General features: G+C 38.5%; 1 protein-coding gene across 13 annotated transcripts in view; it reads left to right on the top strand.

Annotated features, from left to right (window-relative positions):
* Positions 1-27719, top strand: part of ROBO2 (roundabout guidance receptor 2) — a 1336704-nt gene that overhangs the window by 233899 nt on the left and 1075086 nt on the right. For 5 of the 13 annotated variants that reach the window (XM_060770530.2, XM_060770520.2, XM_060770529.2 and 2 more), the window contains exon 1: positions 20886-21705. The exons of 1 other annotated variant lie outside the window; for it this stretch is intronic. In XM_060770530.2, coding sequence (XP_060626513.2) covers positions 21582-21705 — 124 coding nt within the window. In that variant the 5' untranslated portion in view covers positions 20886-21581. Of the gene's footprint in view, positions 1-20885; positions 21706-27719 lie in introns of those variants that run through there. 7 more of the 13 variants (XM_060770533.2, XM_060770522.2, XM_060770532.2 and 4 more) reach the window with 2 other exon arrangements.

Here is a 27719-nt window from a genome sequence, read left to right as displayed (position 1 = left end):
TAAAGGCTGGAAGCCCAAAGAACCAAGGTGGGCTGTGGTTACAGACCCCTGGGTAGTCCCAAGACTACACAGGAGTGAGTATCCACAGGACCCACACCCCATTAGAACCGGGCCTTTCAGGAAGGCCCAGAACTGATGGGGTACCTAAATAATTCAGGACAAAGCAGGGTTTACCTGCTTTTTCTTGAATTACTTTGCTTTTACCTGAAGTGTCGTTTGGATGCTTCAGAAAAAAAAATCCAACAGGACCTGGGATATAGGACCTGCCTGAAAGGGCCCTTAGATGCCAAGGTTGATACAGCTCCGGTGGATGCACCTTTGCTCCTGCTTGTCCAGTGCTGATGGATACTTTTCAATTTGTATTATCTGAGAATGTGGACAGGATCCTTGTGGGGGTGATATTTTTTAGACCCCTGCCCTTCCTAACTCATAAAACAGGCCAAAGAGGGACTGGTGGAGTGGTCTGATAAGTGATCAATGCCTCCTTGTATCAGGGCAGGGTCCCCACAGATCTCAAGGAGGCTGTAGTAAGGCCACTCTTAAAGAAACCTTCCCTAGACCCCTCTGTACCTGACAACTACGGACCAGTCCCCAATTTCCAATTTCTGGGCAAAGTACTGGAGCACATAGTGGCTTCACAACTCCAAGGGTTCCTGGATTAAGTGGATTATCTAGATCAGGGGTTCTCAAATTGCTCTGTGAAGCCCTTGGGACTCAACAAGTGATGAGGGACCCAGTGACACCATGCTTCTTCCAACCTCCTCCTCTTTCCTCCTCCTGAGATATGCATGGAAACTAAAGTTTTGAGCTTTTGGAAACAACAGCAGCAGCATCCTCCTGGGGCACAAACCCTTTCCCTCACTGCCTACCTCACTCACCATCCAACCCCCACTTGCTTTCTTTGCTTCCAAAACCCTATTTCCCTCCTACCTCTCAAGGGGTGCTTGATTGTGTTTTTCCTGCATAGCAGAAGGGGGTTGGACTGGATGGTCTCCGGGGTTTCTGCTGCTATCGTTGTTGTTGTTGTTGTTGTTCTTGTTCTTGTTCTTGTTCTTATTCTTGTTCTTGTTCTTGTTACAAAGGCTGGATGGCTATCTGTTCAGGGTGTTTTGATAATGTTTTTCTTGCATGGAAGAAAGGGGTTGAACTGGTTGGCCTCTGGGGTTTCTGCTGTTACTACTGCTACTTCTACAAAGGCTGGATGTCATCTGTGGGGCCTGGTGTGTGATTTGATCATGTTTTTATGGCATGGCAGAATTGGGTTAGATTGGAGGCCCCCTGGGTTTTGCACTGAAATTCTTTTAAGTTTACGTTGGTTAAACTTGTTCTTTATTTTAAATATTGTATTGTTCTTTCCTTCCATTTATGTTTTGCACTGTGTGAATTAGTTCACACAAACACTTTCCATCCATCTGTCACTGGCCCAGCCCACGCCTGATGTATATACATTATATATAATATAACATATAAATATTTATTGGGACTCCATGAGAAATTTTTGCTTCAAAAAGGGCTCTGCATGTGAAAAGATTTGAGAACCCCTGATCTAGCCCTATTTCCATCTTGTTTCTGGAATTGTTCATTGACAGATACAACTTTGGCTGTATTAGTGGATGATCTACACAGAGATCTGGACAGGGGAAGTGTGTTCCTGTTGGTTCTCCTGGACTTTTCAGCAATTTTTGGTACCATAAACCATGGTATCCTTCTGAGTCACTTTTCTGGGATGGGGCTTGGAGGTACTAGTCTCCATTCCTTCCTGAAGGGACAGTCTCAGAAGGTGGTGCTGGGGGGACTCCTGTTTGACTCCTTGGCCACTGGCCTGAGGGTACCTCAGGGTTCAGTTCTGTCCCCCATGCTATCCAACATATACATGAAACCTCTGAAGTCATCCAGAGTTTTGGGGTGCAGTGCCATCTATATGCAAATGATACCCAACTTTGTTACTCCTTTCTGCCTAATTCCAAGGAAGTAGTTCCTGTGCTAAACTGGTACCTGACCACTGTAATGGATTGGATGAGGACAAACAAATTGAAGCTTAATCAGACAAGACAGGGTACTCTTGCTCAGTAATAGGACAGATCTAGGAACAGGGATTCACCCTGTGTTAGATGGGATCACATTCCACCTAAAAATGCAGGTTTGCAGTTTGGGAGTACTCCTGGATTCAGTTTTGAATTTGGAGGCCCAGATATAAGCAGTGACCAGAAGTGCTTTTTGTGCAATTAAAGCTAATGTGCCAACTGCCCTTGTTCCTGGGGAAGCTGGATCTGACCATGGTGGTACATGCATTAGTTACATCCCAGTTGAAGTGCTCAGAAACTTCATTTGGTTCAAAGAGCCGCAGCCAGACTACTAACTGGGGCTGGCTACAGGAAGTGTACAACTCCTTTGTTGCAACAGCTCCACTAGCTACCAACATGTTTCCAAGTGAGCACAATTCAAAGTTCTGGTTTTGACCTGCAAAATCCTATGTGCCTTTGGTCCACGTTATCAGAAGGACTGTATCTCATTCTATGAATCTGGTATACATCTACGATGAACTGGGGAGGGCTTTCTTTCTGTCCTGTTATCCACTTAAGTGCGCTTGGTGGGAACATGGGACATGACCTTTTCAGTGGCTGCTCCTAGAAAATGGAACTCCTTCCCAAGAGAGACCAGGATGACCCCATCCCTGCTTACCGTGTGCAAGCAGATAAAAACCTGTCTATGCTAGCAGGCTTTGGGGAAAAGATAAGAGACACGTTGCTGAGGAGGTTGTGGGTGGGATTCTTGTGTGTGTGTGTGGGGGGGGGGGGGGGGAGGATTGTGAGCTTTAAATGCTTTTAATTGTAATTATTTTTAACTGTATTTTAACCTAAATCCACACAATGCTATTTAATTGTTTTTAATTTTTGTACTCACTTTGTTCTTAATTGTGACCAAAGTGTATAATCATTATTAACTGCCTTGAATCTGAGGCATTTTGCATGCAAACCATATGTTCTACCACTCAGCAACAGCTTTCTTCTGCAAGAACTTGACAGCAGCACACCTTTTCTGTGATAAATTGCCAGTTACTACCAACTGTCTTCTTCTCAACTCATCTACAGGATTCCTAATGCCCACAAACCCATCAACAGAGGGTAGATAGGCCACCTGTAGTTATTCCAGTTGAACATTGTTACCAGTGAGAATAATTTCAATGAAATCAATTTCATAGCTCTGCAAATAGCATAATGCCTACTGGTTTGTGCGTATCATCTTTATTTTATTTTAAACCCTTTCCTTTGTAATGTCAAAACATTTTTTAGTCATACTTCAAGTTCTTGTATCAAAAGGCAGTTGGAAAAATATAGTACAGCCCTTGCAGGTCACCATAATGATTCTTACATTGGTTGTGTTACTTTATTCCCTGCAGTCTATAGACTGGTGTAGTTATTGGGCTACAAGTCCCATAAACTCTAACAATTGCTTTTTGCCATCTATGGTTAATGTGAGTTTCAACTTAGTTACATCATGAGGGCAATTTCTTTCTAGCCATGAGGTAGGAAGTGATGCTGCTTTCCTGAACTGCTATGTAACATCAATGATCCATATCAACTATTTACACTCTTCCTACTAGACAAGACAGGACTTTCTCTTTACCTATTCAACTGTCTCCATGTGAAATGTCACTTGTATGCATTTGAAATAAATATTCATTCATTCTTTTGCAAAGAAAAGGCTCATGCTGCTGAGATTAGAGTTATGCCAAAGTGTGTTGGATCTTGAAGGACAGAGCAGTGCTTTAAAACGAGCCCTATAGCCACACAAAGAATTGGTTCTCAGTTTGATTGCCTTGTACAACCTATAAGTATTTCATTTGTTGCATGTTGTTGAATCATTTTGTTCTAAACAGCACAATGACATGTATGTGAGGGTATGGTTTGGACAGGCTTTCAAAAGCTATGACTTGCCAAGAAGAAATAAGCCCACAAGGCATGTTCAGTATCAACTTCCACATGCTGCCACTCTGATAACACAACCGCTTGTCAAGTACCTGGTGGGTTCTGTTTTGTTTGGGTTTTGACACACAGGTTATGCAGTCCTGTATTTTTTTTTTAAAAAAAATGAATTGCCACAGCCAGCAACAAGAACAAAATGAACAAATAAGATATCATCTCCAAAATGCCTAAGATGCCTGGAAGATATCCTAAATTGTAATGATTTCACAGCCCATCCACCCCGGACATACTGGATTAAAGCTCCCAGAATTCCACAGCTACCATATATTGAGGAGGTGCGAGGTGGAAATATTGACTTAAAGAAATATTAATATCTTTTAAAATTACTTGGAGAAAACATAACTATTATAAATATATGCCACCTTCCTCCAAACTGCTAAGCTTGGTTTTTCTATATACATATGAATGTATGTGTATATAGTTAGAGAGGGGAAGAAGTAGCAGGGGAGGAAGAGAAGTGTCAGTATCACAGTATAAATGTCAGACTCAGTTTAACACTTCTTTCACACACCCCAGTTTTTGAGCAACATGTATACCAGAAAATGTTAAAGTCTAAACATATGTAATTCCCAACTTTATCTGATTAATTTGTCATATCTGATACTACAAGTAGACTAACAATTACTTGCTCTACTACAGAAGATGTTTTCAAAAGTTACTCTAAATTAGAGACTCAAATTGATGGCAGTCCTTGGAGAGAAGAATGTAATTATGACTGTCAAAGCTGTATTCGCTTCGCTGTCAGTCATTGTGATGAAGCAGTGCTTGGCCCTTGAGGATTCCCGCAATGCAAAATGAGTCATAGATTGGCCAAAAATCATCTAGAGGTTGCACCTGTCATTTCATGACCTTACAAAACTGATGAGGAACTCAGTGGGTTTTGATAAGCACTGTCATCACCCCTAAATTATATGGAAATTAAGAAAAAGTTGATCAAGAGAGATACGTTTCCTATTGTAGCATAAAACAATTTGTATGAACTTTCAGCATATACTCAAAAAAGTGGTCCAAACAATTCTACTACATGTTAGCTTACAAAAAAAAAAAAATATTTTTAGCTTCAAGGACAATGAAAAAGGAGTTATGGTGATACTTGCCATGTCCCCTATTTTCTTCATTGAGCCTCAGTTATCCTTTATTTAGGATGGATTTGGTTCCTTTTGTATAGTTTTCTATGGGAGGGAATCTTAGTTAGACAAGGGACCTCTTCACACAGGCCCCTCTTTGGCGGTGGCAGGCTTGTTTTTGTCTTTTTAGTTCAGCCACGGAGTCTGACGGCTCCAATCACACCCAGTAAAACTACTTCCAAGGCAGTTCCATGTCCGAACTAGGGAAAAAAAACCCTGTTGCAGTGTAAAATAAGCCAGTGGCGGATGACAGGAGGCCCCCTGTTTTTCCATTAGGAAAGATGGATCAAACCTGATTTTAGAGGCTTCCCCACACTGTCAGGTCCCCAAACTCCCTGGGCGGGCACCACTGGAGAGCCATGAGACTGGTTGATTTCAGTGGCACATGTGACAAGGTCCCTGGTCTCTTTAAGAAACCCCCCAGAGGAGGAGTCTTACAGCCTTGTTTATCACCCAGAAATCCTCTCTGCTGTTGTTTTTTTTTTTTATAGTGCCATGAACACTCTGGTTGATATCAGCCAGAGCACCATAGACTAAGGTAGTGATGTCATACAAGGTGACAGCCACAACACAAAAAAGGAGGGGCTGGGGGCTGCCAGCAGTGTTGAACCATGATCCCAGCTCAGCAGTCAGGACTCGCTGCTGCCTTCAAGGTGGCTCAAAGAATTGCTATCTGGACACCATGTGGGCCCAAATTTGACATCCAGGAGGCCAGATTGAGCCTGCATTATTGGTCAATGGAGAAGGGTCCCTAAAGTCCTTGAACCAGGAATGCTACAGGAATAGCAGTCTTGATGCCAGAGATGTTGAAAGAGGAAGGACAGAGGGAAATCTTGCTGCCAAATAAATTTGGGGTGGGAAAAGGAAATAATAAATAAAGACTACTAGGGTATTGGTGAATAGCGGAAAACCCAAAAATGAGTAAATACTAGGCACCACAAGTATAGACTCGATTTTGGATGAGCCTGTAGTCCAAATCTGCATTTTGGATAGCACTGTGAACTTTTTAAAAATCAGAATTCTTTGAACTCAAACATTAGAATAAAGACTATGCTGAATTGTCTTAGGATATTGGAGAACCTCTGACTGAGAAAATACAATCATCACATTACAATAACATTTCTTCTCTTTACCTTCATGTATTTTTTATAATCCCAGATCAAGTTTTGCTAGACTACTCTGAACAGAATTCGGTTGGATTCTCAGTGTTATCCAGAGATTGTACACTTTTTTTTAGCACATTGAGTTAAAAATGTATATTGAAAATGCAGAGAAATGACCCTTTAATGTAAACATCTATATGCCTTGTGAAAGGACAATAGAGCAGAATGCAAAAAAATACAAAAGTGAATGTGACTGTAGTCATATATGGGTCATTGGAATTTAGAACTGGAAAGGGGGAAATGCATAAAAGGTAAACACACACACACACACACATATATATACATCCACACACACCAATATGCTGTATAAGGGGTGGATTATATATGGTCCCTGACCAAATAAGGCAGTTGTGAGGAGCCACAGTTTCTGCCACCAGTCCTAAGTTTGCCAACATATTGCCAAATTTTGATCATGGAGAACATGGTGGTAAAGTGCATTTTAGTAATGTTCCTTTATTAGTTGTATTTCATTCGTATTGACAGCGCATCTTGTGGTGAAGTGTCTAATGAAGTTAGTGAATGCAGCTATGAAAATAATAATAAACATTGCTAAGTTGGAGTGTAAATCAATATACTGTATATCCTTCTTCCATAAATCCTGAGGTAGAAAGCAAGCTTTTCTTAGGAAATGTACACAGACCACACCACTTTATTGTTCTTGTTTCTTGTAATCTATCATAGCTAGCTGTGAGAGACCTTGCATGCAAGTTACACAAATAGGAAAGAGAAAATATGAATTTTGCAACCATCTCACAGTATTGAATGAGAAATATATGCTCTAAGGTCCAGCCAGCATCTCTTCTGCCATTGGGGATTGCCTTAGGGTTGCTACAAATTAGAAATGACTTGAAGGCACACCATAACAACAACAACAAAAACAGCAACAACATATAATTGCACAGTTTAGTTTGAGAAGTGTTGGAGAAAGGATTTGTGCAATTAAATTTGAAAAATATTGGTGTAATCCACAAAAACAAACAAAGCAGAAAAAGGCTGGGATGGGGAATGATGGAGCTGTGCTGGGAACTAAACTCAGCACAGCCTGACAAGTAAAAAAATGGAATAAATATATCTTATACTACAGAAAAGAAGTTAAAGATAAAACTAACTAAATATAATGGAGGCAAGGTGTTTTCCCAAACACTGTTGTGGCCACTCCTGTTTTTCTCATCCCAACTAGCCGCCTTTGCTTTATAGATGAGTTTCAAGAAAGAGACTCTTTTTAAAGATTGGAATGAACTAGCAAGCTGGCATGAGATGTTATGAAGCTTGAACTTGTTTACTACAGTAAAAGTAAGAATCAAACACTTCAAAATATGCCCAAACATTGTAAGCACTGCAAAACAGGTGTGATTTGACCCCATGTCTGACTGCCCGCTAATATCCCAGCCGCTACATTTCTGGAGTTATGAACATTTCTCAAAATTTTTAAAGTTGGAATACATTGCAGTAATCCAACTAAATTGTAAATAGAACATATGTAATTTTAAGAAGCTCAGATTTCCTTGAAATGTGATAGCAATTAGAATTCCTATTTTGTATCTTGAGTAACTAAACTCATAGGACAGAGGTGATGCTTTAGAAAAGTAGTAACCCCAACCATGCAGCTTCCTCAAACATCAGACTACAGATTCCAGAATTACACATTGTTTAGGCTGCTGGGAATTGCAGTTCAACAACAGCAGTTGGAACAGTTAACCCCCTCCCCCAACCCACACCACCCTACTCACCCAAGTTCTCTGTCTTTTGACTTAACCCTTTATTTGGTGACCTGGTTTGTCCCCCTTGCATCATCTGTAGTTTTGACATGTACGTTTATTAATACTCAATATTGTTTGTAAAGAAATCACAGACGTGATAGCATTTCCTTTCATTTTTCAACTTCTTTATTATGTCTGTGTGTTCTACTTTTAAAATATCAAATGTGGACAGTGGGTTCATTTTAAAACAAAACAAAACAAAATTATTTCTTAGTTTACCTATGTGGAAGGCACAGACTCATGAAGTGTAGTCCATATCTGGAGGAAATATGAAGACCAATGGTACAGGTGGTCAACATTAATACTAATATTTCCTTAGGGCAATGTTTTTAATTCTTCTAAGGGTCCACAACTGCTTTACAGTACTTACTTAAAGCTAACAATAAATACATCTCTATTCCTTCCATAAGCATTTGAAGGCCATTACAATGGTAGTCTAACACATGGATATTGTTTTATGGCTAAATAATGCTTCTGTAGATTTCTGTAAAAAAAAAAAAGAATGTTAAATCTTATAGCAACAAGCAAAGCTGAATCTGTTAACTCATAGCTATGTACGTCGGAGTAGACCATTGATAATTGGGCCACTCTTATTGAAGTTTGTATACAGTGTTCCCTCGCTACTTCACGGTTTACTTTTCGCAGACTCGCTGTTTCGTGGGTTTTTGCCTCTCAGTTTATGAATGGTTGCTGTTGCCTAGAGCAGTGTTCTAACCCCACCTCCTGGCAACGATGGAGTGTAGAAGGGTTTTTTACCCTTCCCTTCGAGAGAGAGGCAACTAATCAGAAGAGATTGCAAAGAAAAAGCAGAGCTAGCTAGCAAAAAAAAAAAAAAAAAAAAAAGTGTGCGGTGCCTTCAAATCTCTTGTCGTTTCTGCCCTACCCTCAGAACTCAATATACATATATAGCATCCCTACTTTGTGGATTTTCACTTTTTGCAGGTGGTTCTGGAACGTAACACCCATGATAAGTGAAGGAACACTGTATTAATGATTATGTCTTACTCATACTTGAAGGCTTATTTGGAAAGCATAGATAAGAAGTCCCCTGTTTTTACCTAGAAATTCAGCAGCTGGCAGTTTGAAATGAAAGCACTCAGTCCACACATCAGAAAATCTGATAGAGAAATTGGTATGTCAGCAGTTCCCCTTCTCCTCTATTCACTAGAATGGACTTCTTACCTAAATATAGGGTTAAACCAAATTTTGTTTGTACTATCAATGAAGTAGTCATTTCATGGGTCTACAAGGGTAAAACTATGTGAAAAACACAGGCAACTTGCAATATATTCTCGATTCACTTCTGACATGATCTTTTTTTTTCTGCCTATGTGTAGTATCTTACATTTGTCCTTGTTGAAATTCATTTTGTTAGTTTTGGCCCAGCTCTCTAATCTGTTAAGATCATTTTAAATTCTGATCCTGTCCTCTGGTGTATTAGCTATCCCTCCTAATTTGGTGTCATCTGCAAATGTGATAAGCACACGCTAAACCTTCATCCAAGTCATTAATAAAGATGTTGAACAGTGTTGGGGCCAGGATTGAGCCCTGCAACACTCCACTAGTCACATATTTCCAGGATGAAGAGGAACCATCCAAAGGGTGAGCACCCTTTGGATTTGGTCACTTAACCAATCAAGCCCTAAAGTCTGCTGAAGTGGATCACTGTGTAAACAAATGTAGTGATGCAAATCAGAAGAAATATGTGGACCACTCATGTAGACAAGGCTAATGCTCCAGCAGTCACAGAGAAGCAAAATACACAGCACTGAGTGAAGGTAAACAAGTGTCCCCTTCACAAGGAAAGCACATGGGAATACTTGAGTTTACTGCCTTGCCTTGCTGTGCTGATCAGCTGTTTTCAAGAAGTATGTATTTCCAGAGGAATGAAGAAAAACATGCTAATCCTGGGTTTGGATGAATCCAGAATCAGTTGAGTTTTGTGGACTCCTTCAAAGCTTGCAGCCAGTTTGTAAGGTACCTGTGTAGGAACTCTGGTGCAAACTGGATTTCTTAAATGCACATTCTGACAGATTAATTGACTGTGTAGAAGCAGCATTAAACTTGAGGCAACCCTATGGAATAGAGAACTCCATGTCATGCTGGCATCAACACTCCTGCTCTGATCCTGCAGACTCCATTTGGAATGGAGTCTTCCTGTTTTCCTGTACCCTTCTATATTACCAAGGATTGTTGTGTTTTCTGAGAAATAATGTCTTATCATATTTCTAAAGTACAATATCAGTTTGGTCATATTGGCTTCTACGAAGAAATCTGACTTGATTTCCTCTAAGGCCCATTTATTTGCCCTTTTAGCTAACCACAGAATTTATACAACTCTTCTCCATTTCAAATTAGTTTGAAATTTTCTTTCTACCAGCTTTCTTCACTGTCCAGCTTTCACAACCATACATAGAAATGGAAAATACAATGGTGTGGCTCATCCTAATCACTGTATTCAATGATATATCTTTACACTTTAGGATCTTTTCTATTTCCTTCATAGCTGCTCTTCCAAATCCTAGTCTTCTGATTTTTTTTATTACATTCCCCATTTTGATGAATGTCTGGGCCAAAGTATGGAAAGTATTATTTCAATGTCTTCATAATCTAATTTAAAATTGTATTGTTGAAGGCTTTCATGGCCAGAATCACTGGGTTGTTGTAGGTTTTTTCGGGCTGTATGGCCATGGTCTAGAGGTATTCTTTCCTGACGTTTCGCCTGCATCTATGGCAAGCATCCTCAGAGGTAGTGAGGTCTGTTGGAACTAGGAAAAAGGGGTTTATATATCTGTGGAATGACCAGGGTGAGACAAAGGACTCTTGTCTGCTGGAGCTGAGTGTGAATGTTTCAACTAACCACCTTGATGAGCATGCAATGGGCTGACTGTGCCTGGAGCAAACTTTTGTTGAGAGGTAATTAGATGTCCCTGCCTGCTTCCTCTCTGTTGTTGTGCTGTTGCAATTTTAGAGTTTTTTAATACTGGTAGCCAGATTTTGTTGATTTTTATGGTTTCCTCCTTTCTGTTGAAATTGTCCACATGCTTGTGTATTTCAATGGCTTCTCTGTGTAGTCTGACATGGTGGTTGTGAGAGTGGTCCACCATTTCTCAAATAAAATGCTGTGTCCAGGTTGGTTCATCAGGTGCTCTGCTATGGCTGATTTCTCTGGCTGAAGTAGTGTGCAGTGCCTTTCATGTTCCTTGATTCGTGTTTGGCGCTGCGTTAAAATTGTGCAAATAATCTTTGGCTATTATTTTTGTTTTTTTATTTTGCAGTGGTAAACCTGATTTTGTATTTTCTTTTTACTTTTTTCAGTAATATTTTTAAGTATTCGCTATTTTCTGAAAAGTAGCAGAAAATAGCAAAATAGCTAGTAGCATGATATTTCTTCCTTCAATTTTCATGCTTTTGTCCTTCAAGTCTTATTCAGCTTTAAGTATGATATTTTCAGCATACAAGATAAACAGTGTGATAAAATGCAAACTTGCCTAATCCCCTTGGCAATTTGAAACCATTCAATTTCTCTGAATAAGTTCCTCACAGTAGCCACTTGTTCTGAGTACAATTGGGGCAAGTACAATTTCTTTAAGATAAATTTCATGATATATATACTAGGGCTGGACGGTTTCGTTTCGTTAATTTGTAATTCGTTAATAATTCGTTATTTTTTTCAATTACAAAACGATAACGAACCATTCTGGAGCAATTTTTTAAAAAAACGAATTTTTAAACACGTTTTGTAAATGCTTCGTATTTCGTTATTGTATTCGTTTCGTTATTGTTCTGAGGTCGTTTCGTTATTATTTCCGCATGTCTGGGGCAAGTTTTTTGTTTAATTAGTGAAAAAAAATTATAATATCACACCAACAGTCAACAACAGAGGGAGAGGGAAGCTTCAGAAGTTTTTGGAGGTTTTTTAGCGTATTTCGCAGTCGCGTCCGCCATTAACGAATCGATTTGTTATTGTTTCGGAAATCGATTCGTTAATGTTTTGTAATTTTTTTCACATTTACGAAACAAATGGAATCCCTTAGCTCAATGCTGTGTTTGGCAACACGATAAGGTTTCTATATGCCACCTATACAATGTGCAGTGTTGACAGTGGACTCTGCAGAAAATGCTTCAGCTATAGGAATATAAGCCTACCTAGCCAGCCTTGCAAATGCTGATTTATTATCAGTAAATGTTTAATTTTTATACCTATTTTATATATTTATATATATGCAGGGTAGTGTGAAAATTTCTCAGTTGGAAAGGGTCATGAAAAAATTATTAGGTAGAAATGGTTCTCAAATGGAAAAGGTTCAGGAAGCCCAAATTTACACAATCAAAGGCTTTCAGAAAGTACAGGCTGAAATTATTCTTCCGAAATTCTTCTGAAATTATTTGAAGCACTCCATTAGCCAATGTATGTTTTCAATATGATCCCTATTACCTTTTCCTTTTTTTGAACCCAGTCTGAGAAACTGGCATTTCTCACTCCATAAAAGGTTTGTTGTGGAATTTTGAGCATTATTTTATCTGCCTAAGGAATTAATCCAGTGGTTATTCTGATCCCTGGTGTTTGATTTCTCAGATTTTGTGGAAAGGTTTTCTCTCCCACCACCATTTTTTCTTTCTTCATCTGGTTATCTATGTTTCTGCATTAATGATTATAGCAGTTCACTTGTCCTTGACTTTATTTCTGTCACTATTTCCTTTTTGCTTTTTGTCTGTCCTTAACTGTTCAAAGAGTTTCTTCTGCATCCACCGTGGCTTCCCTTTCTTTTTGGCTGAAGATAGCATATTTTTGCATCCCTTCCTAACAATGTTCATCTGGTTTCATTCAATCAGTCTTAATAGTAAAAAAATTATTTTACATTATCTTTAAATTCTACAAGGATGCTCCTTGGGTTATGTTTTAGCATGATGTTCTTCTTTAGCTTTACTTTAATTTTTGATATTAGCAGTTCATAGTATGTGTCACTATGTGTTCCTGATCTTGTTTCTGCAGAATTTTTCCGTATTTTGCTTACACGTATGTAGTCTAATTGATTCCTGTATTAGCCATTCTATGATGTTCATGTATATAGTCACCTCTTAGGTAGCTTAAAGAATGAGATTGCTGTGAACAAACTGTTGGCCTAACAATATTTGGTCCTCAGTCTTCTGCTTCTTTCTTGATCCTAGACCAAATTTCCTTACAATCTTTGATTCTGCTCTGATTTCTACCTTTGCATTCAAATTGCTTATTTTAAATAAGAGTCCTGGTTTGGCGGGTGGTCAATTTTCTTCTAGATTCTAGTATAGAATCCTACATGTAGACTATTTTTCCTATGGTTTTTTTCAACTATTAATGCCACTACATTTATTCTTGAATGTTCATTTCCTGAGTGATCCTTCTGCAGTGTCATCCCCTCCTTACTGGTTGTACTCAGACAGACATTTTTCATTTAAGCTGAGTGTGCAGTGATACCTGCTTATCAATATGTTTTAATTGTGTATCTAATATTTTGTTTTAGTTGCATTTCTGCTTTTATGTGAATTTTATTATTAGCCACTAGTATTAGACATGGTAATAATACATTTAGAATCAGATAAGTTTGTTGGCTGGTATGTGAATTCATAGTACACACACCTCCGGACAGAAGGAGCCAATCAGGGAGCTGGAGGGAAGCAATTGAAGCCCCCCACGAAAAACTAGTTGGTGCTGGCTGGTGTTCCTGCCAGTTGGCAGAGGATAGTGTCCTAGGGAACCCTCTTGCAAGGAAGGCCCTCCTCATAGTATGTTAACATGCCAAAGCAAAGTCCTGCTTTCAATGAGAAGTAAAAACTAAAGAAAACCGTTATGTTCCTAGCTCTCATAGTAGTAGGAACTAAATAAGGAAATACTTTCTGTGACACAGAGCAAGTGCTCACCTCCAGTTTTAACATTTTATTTCCTATATATGAATAAGGTAGATATGATGTTTAGAATCTTCAATTTAATTGTTATTGATTGTAACAGAGCTTTCTGAGCAATAATTATACATCCATTTTGTAAAGGTAGTACATAAATAAATTATGCTCATCATTGATGGATAATAACAATTATTTATTTATATAGAGAGAATCACAAGTGCATTTCCAAGCTGACTTCTTTCAAGAAAATGCTGATCTAAAATTTGGACATCACCAAGTTGCTACCACATTATATTCAACACAGGTACATGGTTGTATCTAGCATCATTGCCTAAGTGGAAGGTTTTCCTATATGTGGTGACTTGCTACACAAGCAAGTTACCTGATTTTCTAGGATTCTCATGCACCTGGATACTCTTCATATAAACATGAACTTCTCATCTTCAGGTAAATCACTAATTGGAAGAGAAATCCTCCTGGCTTTGGTTTTTTGAAAAGCAATTATATATTGGATTAGATTATAAATGTTAGGTTTTGGTATGATTGTTCTTGTTTTTTGCCACTAAGTCAATTTCAATTTATGGCATCCCTATGAAATGAAGACTCACCTGGCTGAAATATAAGTTTAATAATTGTTAGAAGAATAGGTGAAAATAAAGGTTTCCCCTTGACATTAATTCTAGTCGAGTCCAATTCTGGGGGGTGGCTCTTATCTCCATTTCTAAACCAAAGAGCTGACGTTGTCCGTAGACACCTCCTAAGTCATGTGGCTGGCATGACCGTGTGGAGTGCCATTGCCTTCCCGTTGAAGCAGAACCTATTGATCTACTCATATTTGCATGTTTTTGAACTACTAGGTTAGCAGAAACTGGGGCTAACAATGGGAGCTCACCTCATCCTGTGGATTCAAACTGCCAACCTTCCAGTCAGCAAGTTCTGCAGCTTAGTGGTTTAACTCGCTGTGCCATCACAGCCTGGAAGAATAATTTCTGTAAATTGCCATCTTGTTGAAACGTTGGTTCAGTACCACAGCAGAGATGGGAGGGGAAGTTTGGTAGGATTAGGTTGGGTTTCCACAACAACAGGGAACATGCTGCCCCTCAAGGCTCCAGGCACCAACCCAAGAGATGAAAATAGTGGGAACTGGAAAACAATTATTCAATTGAGAAACTTGGACATGTGCGGGGAATGGAGAAAAGGGGAGGTGGAGTTGAAATGGGGACAAAGGCAGGAGGTGGAACTAGATGGAGCCAGAGATGGACAGGACATGGGGCTGGGAGGAGTATGATGTTAGGGTTAGTCAACAATGTTAGTGTGCAGTGTGTGATCAAGAGAAACTTGTGTAAAAGAGGCTCCATTTGGTGAATGAGTGTGGCATTTTTCTGGCATTACAGAAACCCACCATGAGTTTTGCTTCTGCAGAAATAAATCTTCTTTGTTTATAATCTCCTCATTCTTCATCTTAATTGGGAAACAAGACCAGGAATATGTTTAAAGAAAGGCCTGTCTTTTCAGAATGAAAAGCCTTGAAGAACCGTGTTCATCAACTACTCCTTTCAGTTCTTGTAAACTCAGAATAGTGGCTTCCTTGATTATATTAATCTGCCTTTATCATGGCCATATTCTTTTTCACTGCCTTCTACTTTACAGAGTGTATCTGTCTTTACCAGGTAATCACATCATCTCACAATTTGTCCAAAATACAACAGCCTTCTAATGCAAGTTCAGGTTTGATTAGTTCTAGTACCCATTCACTTGTCTTTGTTGCAGTTTTATGATATCTCCAGAATCACATTTCAATTGAGCTGATTTTGTTCCTGTCAGCTTTCTTCACAATATAGGTTTTCCAAGCAAATGTATGAATTGAAAACAAACAATAGTGCATATGTTTGTGATTTTGGATGTTTAATATATGTCTTTACGCTTGGATATCTTATCTTGTTCCTTCATGACCACCTTTCTACGTCTTAGTCTTTTCTTATTTCTTAACTTCTTCCATTTTCTTGTACATACTTTAGTACTTTGGTATGTTCAAGGACATTTTCTATTTCTACTCTACTTAGGTGTACTATACTGGACTAATGCCACTCCTACATTCTCTTCTTTCAAAAATATTATTAAAAGACATTAAAAGATAGGGCAAGTGAAAGAAAGTAGATAAATATAGAAAAAATGAGGGGGGAAACCCCAACCTTGTATAAAAAAGATTTAAAAGTAGGTTCAGTATTATATATTGAAGTTAAATATTCTTTTTTCAAGTTAGAAAAAATGACAATATAGTTATAACAGAAGTGCACAGCATGGGAAAGAGGTAAAAAGATGTGAGGGAGTTTTAAAGGAAATGAAATAGTTTTGAAATGAGAATTATATGCTAAATAGAAGAGGATACTAGTAAGTCTTTCTAAAAAGAAGTAGCAGAGCATCTATCTTTATCTTACCCCATTTCAATAACTATTTAAAAACATGTGAGTCAATAATTTTTAGATGTGGTTTAAAAAGTACAAGATCTTTTTTTCTCATTACATATTCAGTGGTACGAGACTGAATATTTACACGAGGGTTGGTGGGAAACATTCCTTCAGATGTTTTGGACCACAAGTTCCAGAGTAATATTTCAACACTTTGAAAATAATTCCTACCTAGAATAAGCACTTTTCCCACCTTAGGTCTATAATCAATAGCCATGATTTAGCAAATTCTTGCACCTGGCAAGAGAGTAATGATGTTTTGCTAAAATTAATGCATACAATCAGGAAAAGAAAATACTTTACCAGGACATTCCGATATTCCATCTTCCTTTCATCAATAGCCCTATTTTCCTGAATATATGAGATCTAAAAGTGGAGAAGGAGCACAAACAGATCCTGCTCCAATATCCTAATGCAAGTTTTTTTCTGCTGGGTTTCATGCCTACAGCACACTTTATTGCTATATGTTCCAAGGCTTGGAAATGAGTGTGTGAAGTGCCATAAAAGGTCTATGACATTGTCTACCCATTTCTTAATTTAAGACCTTACATGTTCAAGCAAACAGCATTCAAACTGGCATTCATAAAAGTGAGGCAGCTGCCTCAGGCAGCTGATCTTGGATAACATGAAATGGCAAAATTATTAGGCACTCAGCTGATTATTGATTTACTTTTACATCAGGTAAGAAGAGAGGAGGGATTTTCTGCCTGCAGCACATAAATACTTTCAATGGTATTGGCTCATCTCCCCCCACCCAATGTATTTACTTCAGATGCCACTTTTCTCCTGGATTGAAGAAGGTGTCTCACAAAACAGAATTTGTTAAAGCTAAAGATAAAATTTCAAACACAAAATCCATCACATTAAAATGAAAGCTTATAAACAAGATATGTGGAGATAATTTCATTGAAAAGTATACAGATTTTTTTATTAAAAAAACAAAGCACACATCTTAAATTGCCCTGCCTCAGGCTGCAAGTTATTTTTGATCAGCATTGCACAAACAACTGAATGGGGTCAATACAGATTATAAATGCCAGCATCAATTTTCAGTATATCTATTACATTTTAGATTCTGTAGGTTGTACTTCCTTCCTGTTTGTATTGCTCTTTATCAAAATGAAAACATTTCTAGAGTTTCTCCCCATAATCACACACATACATACTCCATCAGAATGTATACAACCCACAACTTATCTAAGTGATGCATTTGATGGCTGTGAGAAAGGGTAATTTTGGGTGAATGTTTCAGTGGTCTGTCACCAGGTAGCCCTACATACATATGAGGTCACTTGTATGAGGGGGTGATGATAAGTCTTTGTGTTCTTGTTTTGTTTCTATGGTAACAAATGTTACATCACATGAAAGCCCTATGTGTCTAATACATGTTGTCAAAATTTTGTGTTTGTAGCTTATGACAACAGTGATCTAAGCATGCAGGGGGGAAATGGCAGAGTCTAAGGCAATATTCACAGCAAATGAGAGCAGAGGAGTGATAAGATTCTTGTTTCTGCAAGGAAAGTTTGCAAAGGATATTTTCATGGTGATATGTCGCAGACATTGGGGGATCGATGCCACTAAGGTGATGGCATCTGTGTTCTGGGAAAAGGACGGGTTGCTGCTAGTGGATTATCTTCAAAATGGTTCCAGAGTCAATGCAATGTGGTACACTGAACTTTTGGACCAATTGAAGGCAGTTCTGAAGGCCAAAAGGTGCAGCAAGCTGTCCAAAGAAATCTTGTTCTTGCAAGACAATGCCTCTGCTAACACTGCACAAGCGACCACAGCAAAACTGGTGGAGCTAGGCTTCCATCTGGTTGATCACCCACCTTATTCACCAGATCTAGTTCCCTCCAACTAATCGTCTGTTTCCAAACTTGAAGAAACACCTTAAGGGTACCAACTTGCACACCATTTCTGATGCCATAGCTGCTACCGATGACTGGTTTGAGGCACAACTGAAATCCTTCTTTTTGCAAGGCTTACAGAACTTGGAATAATAATGTAAGAAGTGTGTTGATATCAGTGGAGAGTATGTGGATTAAATGTAAAGTTTCATCTTCCTACCTCGTTTCTTTCTGGGTAAAGCCAAAGACTTATCAGCAGCCCCTTTTATAAGTACCATTCTATTGTCTCTGTCAGCCAGAACATGCTCACCTTATATGTAGTGACAACTTAAATGTGTTAGACAAGCCAACAATGATCTGAGAAAGGCGGGATAGAAATATCATAAATAAATAAATAAATAAATAAATAAATAAATAAATAAATTGTAGCCATTTTTTCCCATTAATATCATTTATGTTGCTATGTTTGTGAGATATTTTTAACTCTTAGTGCTAGGAAGAGGTGATGATTATGGTGTTATATTGCCTATTGTTTACAGTCTTCGCAATAATGTTCTTGTATGTTATAGTTTTCAAAGTTTTGAGGAACTGTAAGGGTGCAGCAATATGTATTTTCATGCTCTGATCTGAAAATCAGATTTGTGATTGGGGGTTGTAAAATAAAAAAAAACCCATACTGGATCCATTCATACTACACAATTCAAGCACCATTTGGTACCTTAAGTGCTATAGAATATTTCATAGAATCCTAAGATTGCAGGTTAAATGTCTAAATTTAGAATGCTGAGCTGTAAAAGTCTGTTGATTCATTGATTGTTGTGAGCCTTCAAGACTTTTTTTTACTTATGGTGACCCTAAGGTAAACCTATAATGGAGCTTCTTCAGGAAGAACTGTTGAGGGGAGAGTTGCCATTAGCTTTCTGAGACTGAGATAATGTGAATTTCCTAAATTCACCCCATGAATTTCCATAACCAAGCTGGTACTTCACAAAACCATAGACTCATAGTTTGAAGAGACTATAAGGTCCACCCAGGCCAACTCCTTGCCATTTTGGAAAACACAATCAAAGCACTCTGACAGATGGTCATCCAGCCCCAGATTTAAAACCTCCAGAGAATGAGACTCCACTATGTTCTGAGGCAGGAGATTCCACTGTCAAACAGCTCTCACCATCAGGAAGTTCCTCCTATTGTTTAGGTAGAAAAGTTATTTCTAATTTTAGGAGAACTTTAGCATGCCAAAGTCTTCATTTAACATTCAAATGGCACTGATTCTCCATAGAATTTACAGAGCTACAAGCTCAAGAATTCAATAGATGTTATCATAGCAGATGAAGTGGAATATAGCCATGTGTTTCTATAGAGTCAATCATTTCTATTCCATGGAGGAGAACTATCTGAGATATTTTGGAAGCTGATGGACTCTACTTTGACAAAATGCAACACACTTTATTTCAGTGGTTACAGCAGAAGACCTGAGCAGGCATAGCCAACTATTGGGAGTGCTTTGATTGTGTGCTCCTGTACTGGATGGATCTTGTAGTCTTGTCCAAAAATTCTATGATTCTATTTTTCTATGACATGGAGCCTGTTATCACACAATCTGCTTGTTGGTTGATAACAGGAGCCACATCAATGCCCTCAACCCATATGCTGGAATCTGCTGCCTCAAAACATAGTGGAGTCTTCTTCCCTGGAGGTTTTAAATCAGAGGCTGGATGGCCATCTGTCAGAGTGCTTTGATTGTGTTTTCCTAAATGGCAGGGGGTTGACCTGGATGGACCATGTATAATCCCACCTCTGACTGGATTTAAGACACTCTGTGGATTCCCCGATGCTTGGAAGCAAGACAGAGTCAAATACTTATATGCTGGGCATGGCTCTGGGTGCCTATATCCCTACCTTGAGAGGGACCTTCAAACTGGATATAGCTCATGTGAAATTGCCAAAAACTGTACTCATTAAGAATGCCAATATGTAGGCATATTAGAAAATTAGGTCAAAACAATATGGGCACTTGGCAAAGGAAAGGCAGGTCCCACCAAAAAGATGGTGACCATCCACTTCTCCCTCATCAACTCTCCTCTGCAGACCACAAAGGAGCCCACTAGTAAGCCTTGGCAAATTTCTTCATATAAAGTTCATGTCCTTTGGATTTTGAAAAAAAAAACAACAAAACAAAACAAGAACTTGCCATTATTTTTGAATAACCTAGGAGAAATTATTTGGCCAGAGAAAATGGAAAAAAGGTCTTCCCAAACACCTATGAACATAACTTTCTTCCATGAACTTAAGCAGTTGTATGTCTGAGAGCTCTCATACTAAATATATATGAAAATGGAGGCAAACAGAACAGAATGTAAGACAGACAGAGAAACTATAATTTCAAGACATTTGTTAGCGTTGGTACAGAACTGACAGAACTGTATGTATATCTATGGGTACATTTGATGTGCATGCTCTGTACTTTTTTTAAAATATCCACAAATTGGTACTTTTCTATCTCATAAATATTGCAGACAAATCTATGAATAATTAGTGCAACAAAGATTAAATCTTCTTCTAAAGACATGCAGTGAGTGAAATACAGCACTGTTAACATGCAGTTTAAGTTCTGAGCATTCAGTCTGAAGCTGGACATTTTCTGCACACAATAGAGATTAAAGCACACTCTGTGCATACAGTATTCTTCTGCTTAGCTCCCAGCATTCTGAACTGGGACTGTGGCAGTTGTTATCTCAGGCAGGTTTTTTTCTGGGTGATTTTCAAGCCTGGCGTCACCTACCCAAGTGGCAGTGACACCAGCTTTCACCGAAGCCTTATTACTCTTAAAAGAGCAATTTGGTTGGTTGCACGGCTATTAAGATCAGACAGCTAGGCTTAAAGCTGTCAGTACAACTGCTTCTCATCTGTTCTCTCTTTTTCCCCTTCTTCTTTTCTTCCTCTCAGCCTACTAAAATCCTGACATCTTTCCTCTTTTCTGCTGGACACAGGCATTACTGTTTTTATCATTTTCAATCACGCTCACACTGAAAGCTGAGGGATATATTCCCACTGAAGCCGAAGTGAGGAGCAAGAAATTCTTTTATAGCTTCTATAGTAGCAGCAGCAGTGGCAGCAGCAGCAGCAGGAATAGCAGGCTGGCTGCATAGTGTGTGTGGAAGAAGCTGGATCAGAGAGAAATGTGGCGTTCCTCAGGGCTACTTCAATAGATATTACTTCAGAATGGCAAAGCTGCTCCTTATACTGATTTTTCAATGATTAATGACTCCTTTCTGGGCAAATAGTGAATGGAGAAAGTGAGGGGAAAGATGTAAGGGGGGAATTGTGGAAAATAACTTGTGGAAATGCTATCATCAGAAAGACGGAGGGAAATTATGGTGCTTGAACTTCTTTTTATTTTGATGCTGCTCTTCTGTGGACCAACTCTCAGCAAGCTAAGTAGGACCAAAGGCAAACACTGGAAGGGTGGTAAGTGATAAAAGTTTTATAAGGGGGTGTTGATTGGAAACCTTGAAATACACACAGGGTTTGCATTTGACCTCTGGGTAATAAAAATGATTTTTCTCTTGGAAATGATTTAATTCTTAATTATTCTCTGTTTTTATAACAAATTTGATTGCAAGTGGAAATGATTGTGATGTGTTGCCTGTACATTTTTCTGTCTAAAGCTTTCATTTCCAGAAAAAAGGGAAAGGGGGCTATAGATTTGAATAACAGCAGGTATGCATGGTCATGGAATATCTGAAAACAGAGATCTGAACAGGTGATTTAGATATTAGGATACTCCAGGCTGTGAGAGCACTGCCTGTTTCTTTTAGAATAGAGATTTGGGTGGGAAAGAGAAAGATGAGGGAGGGGTACAGATGGTTTTAGCTGTGTGGTCTTTAAAGGCATTGTTGCCTCCTGAGAATGACTTGTTTTGTTCAACAGCAGCAACAATAAAGGGTACTTCAACCTGTCCAGCATACAGCATTGTTAGTATACCTTATGAAATTATTGGACAGGCTTTTTGAAAATATGAGTGTTACAGAAATGCAGTGCCAGCATCACTAATGTGCTGGCTGGCTATATCAGTGTTGATGTGTTAATAAAGATAAATTGCATTAACTTTATTGAATTTCTTTTTGCTGTGCTAAGGAGAGAAAAACCACTTAATGGTTTTCTGAAGGCTGCAATCGTTTTGCACGTTCATCAACTCAGAAAGATATTAATGCTACCTATGCTCTGAACAGTCCACTAAGTGTCCCTTTTCCTAAAGTTGAGTTTGTTTTGCTGCTTGAAGGCAAAGTGTTTTAATGGGGGGGGGGGGGGGGAAGCAGGGCAGGGAAGTCATGATGCCTGGTAGGCTATGAGATTAGTGGTGTAGTGAGCTTTAATGACAGAGCATCCGTTATTTGAAAGAATTGACTGTCATAGAGGGTAAATCTCTTCCCACCTTTCCTCTCCAGTTATGCCTTGATATTGTTGATTGGATGCACCCCAGGATTTATGTTCCTCTCTAGTTGATCTCTGCTTTAATAGAGCTTTTCGTTTTCTTCCTCAGTCGGTGTTGTGATCTGAGGTTAAAGAGTAACATCAACATTAAGAAGAAGTTTTAATAATTCATTGCAACATCTCAGCAGGAGTCTCCCATTCCATCCTTCCCCCGCCTCTCTTTCCTTTCATTGCATGAAAGACTTTACAAACCATCCACGTGCTTTATCTTCAAGGGAAAGGTTTCAGCAGGAAATTATCTGAAATGTGTAAAGCATAAGGTAGTGACAATAAATTATGGGTCTTTACCTATTCTTGCTTTATTTCACAGAAAGTTATGACAAGAACTGACCAGATTGTGCTTCCCCACCCACCTTATATATAGTTGAGACTGAACAGAAGTACCTGCCATGTCTCCTGCCTGTCACTGCCAAACAGGAATTGATGGAGAGAAAACATGTCTTGTGATGAGCCGGTTATTGTGAAACTGAGTCAGCATATAGGCCTAGAGTTGTTGTGGAAGCTACACTTTGTTACCCAAATTGAGATCTTTCCCTTCTGGTGAATATATGCTGCACCTGTACACAGCTTCTTAGCACTTTCTTAGCAGATCTATTTCTTTTTGATCACTGTTTGTTTGATACAGCTTGTAAATGGACAGTCATTTTCAACTGTTACTTTATTGTTATGGATAGAAGGGAAGTATAGCGAACATTTCTGCAGAGTTTGTTTGCCAACATACAAATTACATTGGGGACATTTGTGGTCGTGTTTGAAAATGGCAGGTCTCACATGGAATTAATGTCAGAAGCAGGAGCAACAAATGTGGACATTGAGACAGAAGAATTTCTCACAAGCAGTGGTTCTTAGGCATGGAACTAATATTGTTTCTTTTGCTATAGTTCAATTTCTTCCTCAGTCGGTGTTGTGATCTGAGGTTAAAGAGTAACATCAACATTAAGAAGAAGTTTGTTGTTTTCAAAAGCACTGTGCAGTCTTCAGGTGTTATGTGAGCCATACTTTTGAAGATTTTATATCATATTCATAAAAAGCAGAGAGAGAGAGCAAGAGAAGACTCACCATATGTTTCTCCATTATTTATTAATGTTGTTGTAGAAATCCAGAAATATTTGAGGCTCTTGAAAAAATGAGATTTGCATTGCATTGTTCACTCACATGTTTATACACGTATAGGCCGTGTTCCAATATTTAGAGCTCTGCAGGTGACAGTGGACCTCTCCCATGTTTGCTCACTTCCTTTATCTATTCTGTATATTAAAGACTCGCTTTGTATATCAATTGTATACACTTTCGTAATGGTTCTTTACATCTCGGCAGGTTATTGAGTTTTCCAGTAGTGTCAGAGACAACTTGCTCACACGGTATTATCTTGTTCTCAGTCAAGCCAAAGCACTTATTAAACAACGTATCACAGACACAGAGCGACAACTAGATCTGGCCTCGGTTCCAACCTTCCTTATCAATGAAGACAGCAGATATCTTGCCTCCCCTATGGCATATTTAACAAACTTAGAGGTTCCTCTTCATCGAAGGGCTTTCACCCTGGCTCAATGCCATGCTCTCCCATCAGCTGTACTCAAAGGCTGCTACCGGAAGATCCCTTTCCCAGAGAGACTCTGCCCCTGTGACTCGGGTCATGTAGAAACAATAGAACATGTGCTCCTTAAGTGCCCGTTCTACAGGGATATCTGTGCCAGGCTTATCTTACAAGCACCCAGGCCATTCAGGACAATTTTATACCTTCTTGCTACTTGCAGATATTAATTCAGCTACAACCTACAATGTTGCAAAGTTCTGTGCAGCAGCATACAAAATCCGTCAGGGAATGACTAGTCCCAAAAGTTAACTGTGTGTCCAGTAATCTTCTTCTCTGAATCTACAATTTGGTGATGGATCTGGGCATTGTATGTTTTTAACCTGTTTCCCCTTCCCTTCCGCTCCCTCACCCATATTGTGCTTCAGTAGTTATATTTGTATTTTTTAATGTGCCAAACATACCAAGTTTGTATGAAAGTGTGACTCTATTTCCTGTGCTGGTCAATGACCGAAATAAATGATTTGATTTGATGTTCTCAATATATGCACTCTTCTCAAGAATCCTACAGAGCAGGAATATATACTAAAAACCAAGTGCTCAACATTTTGTAATCAATTATTGTTGTTGAAAAGGAGGCACCTCAAATATCTGAATGCTTTTAGAGGAGATTAGCAATGCATCAATCCTTGGGTAAAATTATAACTATGCATGTGCTATCTACACAAATAATATCACTTGTAAATCCAAGGAGACTTCTAAAATGTAGGTTTATTTTACTGATTCAAAATGCATTCGGGTTTTTTTTTTAAAAAAAATGAAGATTTTGTTCACACCACAAGAATATAAGATATAAAATTATGGCATGGAAATTGTTGTAGCATATGTGCTTCTCATAGCACTCCAATAATGCTAGAAGTTCCAGTGCAGCTGTGAAGACACCACAAAATGTTTCCTTTACATGCAAGCTTTGCCCTGGTCTCTGGCATCTTCAATACTAGCACCAAAAAGCATAACAAATCCTGAGCTGACATCTGATGTCACAGAACAGTGAAGGAATAGACCACTCTGCAGCAGCTGTTCTGCTAAGACAATGTCAGAAAGATTCCTTTGACATAGAAGATCCCATATATATATTATATCCAGTGTTCTTACTTACATGGATTATATCAAGGAATTCTGATTTCGTATCTATATATTATTTTTTAAAAATAAAGATGACATCTCAGATGTTGGAGACAATCACCATGGAGACCTATGCAACCTGTGGAGTTAAGTCTGTCCCTTATCATCATATATGAATCCATATTAGATTTTGGGGGTAAATCTTTCTGATTTTCAGACAGATTGAATATGAATAATAATGTCAAGAAATAATTTATAATAGTCTATCATCTAGACAACCTGTAGAAATTACATACTATTTTATTAGTACTTTTCTCGCCTCTCTCAATATTTACATGAGGTAAAATAACCATATAGATTGGAAAGAGATGGAATTGTGTTATTACTGTTGGGACATATACATTTATATATATATATATATATATATATATATATATATATATATAAACAAAACCATGAAGATGAAGGGCATATATCATGAGAATGGAACCTAGTCACAAATAATACCCTCAAGTAGTTTTGGAAAATATTAAGTAGATGACATATATGTGATTCCAAGGAGTATAACAATATGCTTTCCAATGTATTCAAAATGCATGATATAAGTGGAGAGCACATCCTATTCCTAATTCCAAATTTCACATACTGTTTGCACAGGACTTCTATCGGAACTATGTAGGCATCTTATGTTCCAGCGTCTGAAAAAAGCAGAGAGAGAGAGAGATTTATAAGTACATAATTATTATATTGCAAATAGATCCCGTGTTTATGGGTTGGTATTTCTTCTACTTCTTCTTCTGGGTTCCTCATTTATAACTATATTGCCTTTCAAGATTTGACATTTCCTTATTTAAAGTTTTAGATCCTTGCATACATGAAAGTTGTGAGACCAGAAGATGCAAATGTAAACATATGCAAGACTGTATAGTTTTGAAAAAAAAACATTGTGATATAGTAGTGGAAGTATAAAAGTATAAATCTATCTATCTATATATAAATGCTCTGTTCATTTTTAGTGTCATCATAACTCAAAAACAGCTGGATGTATTGATGCCAAATTTGGCCCCAAAACACCTACTAACCCAAGGAGTGACCATCACTCAGAAGACACCCAAAAACACAGAGGCAGGGACTTAAAAAAACCCCCAAAACTTGAATACACTACAGCGCATGTGCACAAATGACTTGCCTGGCTCCACCTCTCCTGCACGAGGAAAGTAGGAAATATAGTGATCTCTCCACATTCACGGAGTTAGGGGCACAGAACCCCAGTGAAAAAACATGAATAAAATGCTTTCCTTTTTTTTTTACATGAGAGCATACCTCTCTAGACATCTCTAGAGCCCCCTTCGACACAGGTGAATAAAATCCAACACAATCTGCTTTGAACTGTAATATAGGGCAGCTTGGACTCAAATAGCCCAGTTCAAAGAAGATATTGTGGAATTTTCTGCCTTGATATTCTGGGTTATAGGGCTATGTGGAAGGGCCCTATGTCCTCTAGCATGACTTCCAATAGTACTGTTCTGAAGAACCTATACATACTTAAAGAAATGCTCTCTCTAGATCATCCACCATGACTCTATGGTTAACTCCCACTGGAAGTTGACCATAGAGTTACTGGAGTATAGAGGTTCCCGGAGAGAACATCAAATCAAATCAATGTGAAATCTATAATTGTAGAGGATCAATCTGACTTTCAACTGGGCTTTCCTTTTCACTTCCAAATCATAGACCTTTGGGAAAGAATGTAGAGGATGCTCATGGGTGTATGTCGCATATATTATCAATAACAAGCATGATATGGCTTTCATTTTAATTAGGAATGGGGCGGTAAAAACACGCCAATTCTGGCTTTCCTGCCTCCCATGTTGTTTGGAAAAACCTGGTTGGAACCACATTTAAAGGAAGTTGTTTCATATTTGCAGAAAACTAGGAGCCTTACCTTACTTGGTGTTGTACTGTCAGGCTGTGAACTGGTGTTCCATATGTATTCCACAATAATCCTGCCATGATTTCAGAAAGATCTGTATATGCATCCATCCCTCACACAACAAGAATAGCTGCTTTGGGGCAGTGGGTTCCCCCAGGCAGTAGGAGAATGTTTTTGCAGAAATGCGATATAAAAGTAGAAAGGGAATAGTTGAAAATCCTAAAATGTGCTGAGGAGCTTTGTAGCCTTTGGCTTATGTTTTTCTTCTGTACACATAGGCAAATATTTTATAGCTCAGAGTGACATTTTAAAATATTTATCTTTGATGGTTTGAGATTTATAGCCCAGTACTGGAGATGAAATGGTGCCTAAGAGTAAAACCTGGAATTAGAATCA

This window comes from Anolis sagrei, chromosome 3 (assembly GCF_037176765.1).
Source record: "Anolis sagrei isolate rAnoSag1 chromosome 3, rAnoSag1.mat, whole genome shotgun sequence".
Taxonomy (NCBI): Eukaryota; Metazoa; Chordata; class Lepidosauria; order Squamata; family Dactyloidae; genus Anolis; species Anolis sagrei.
The sequence above is the reverse complement of the archived record's forward strand: the minus strand, read 5'-3'. Positions and strand labels throughout refer to the sequence as shown.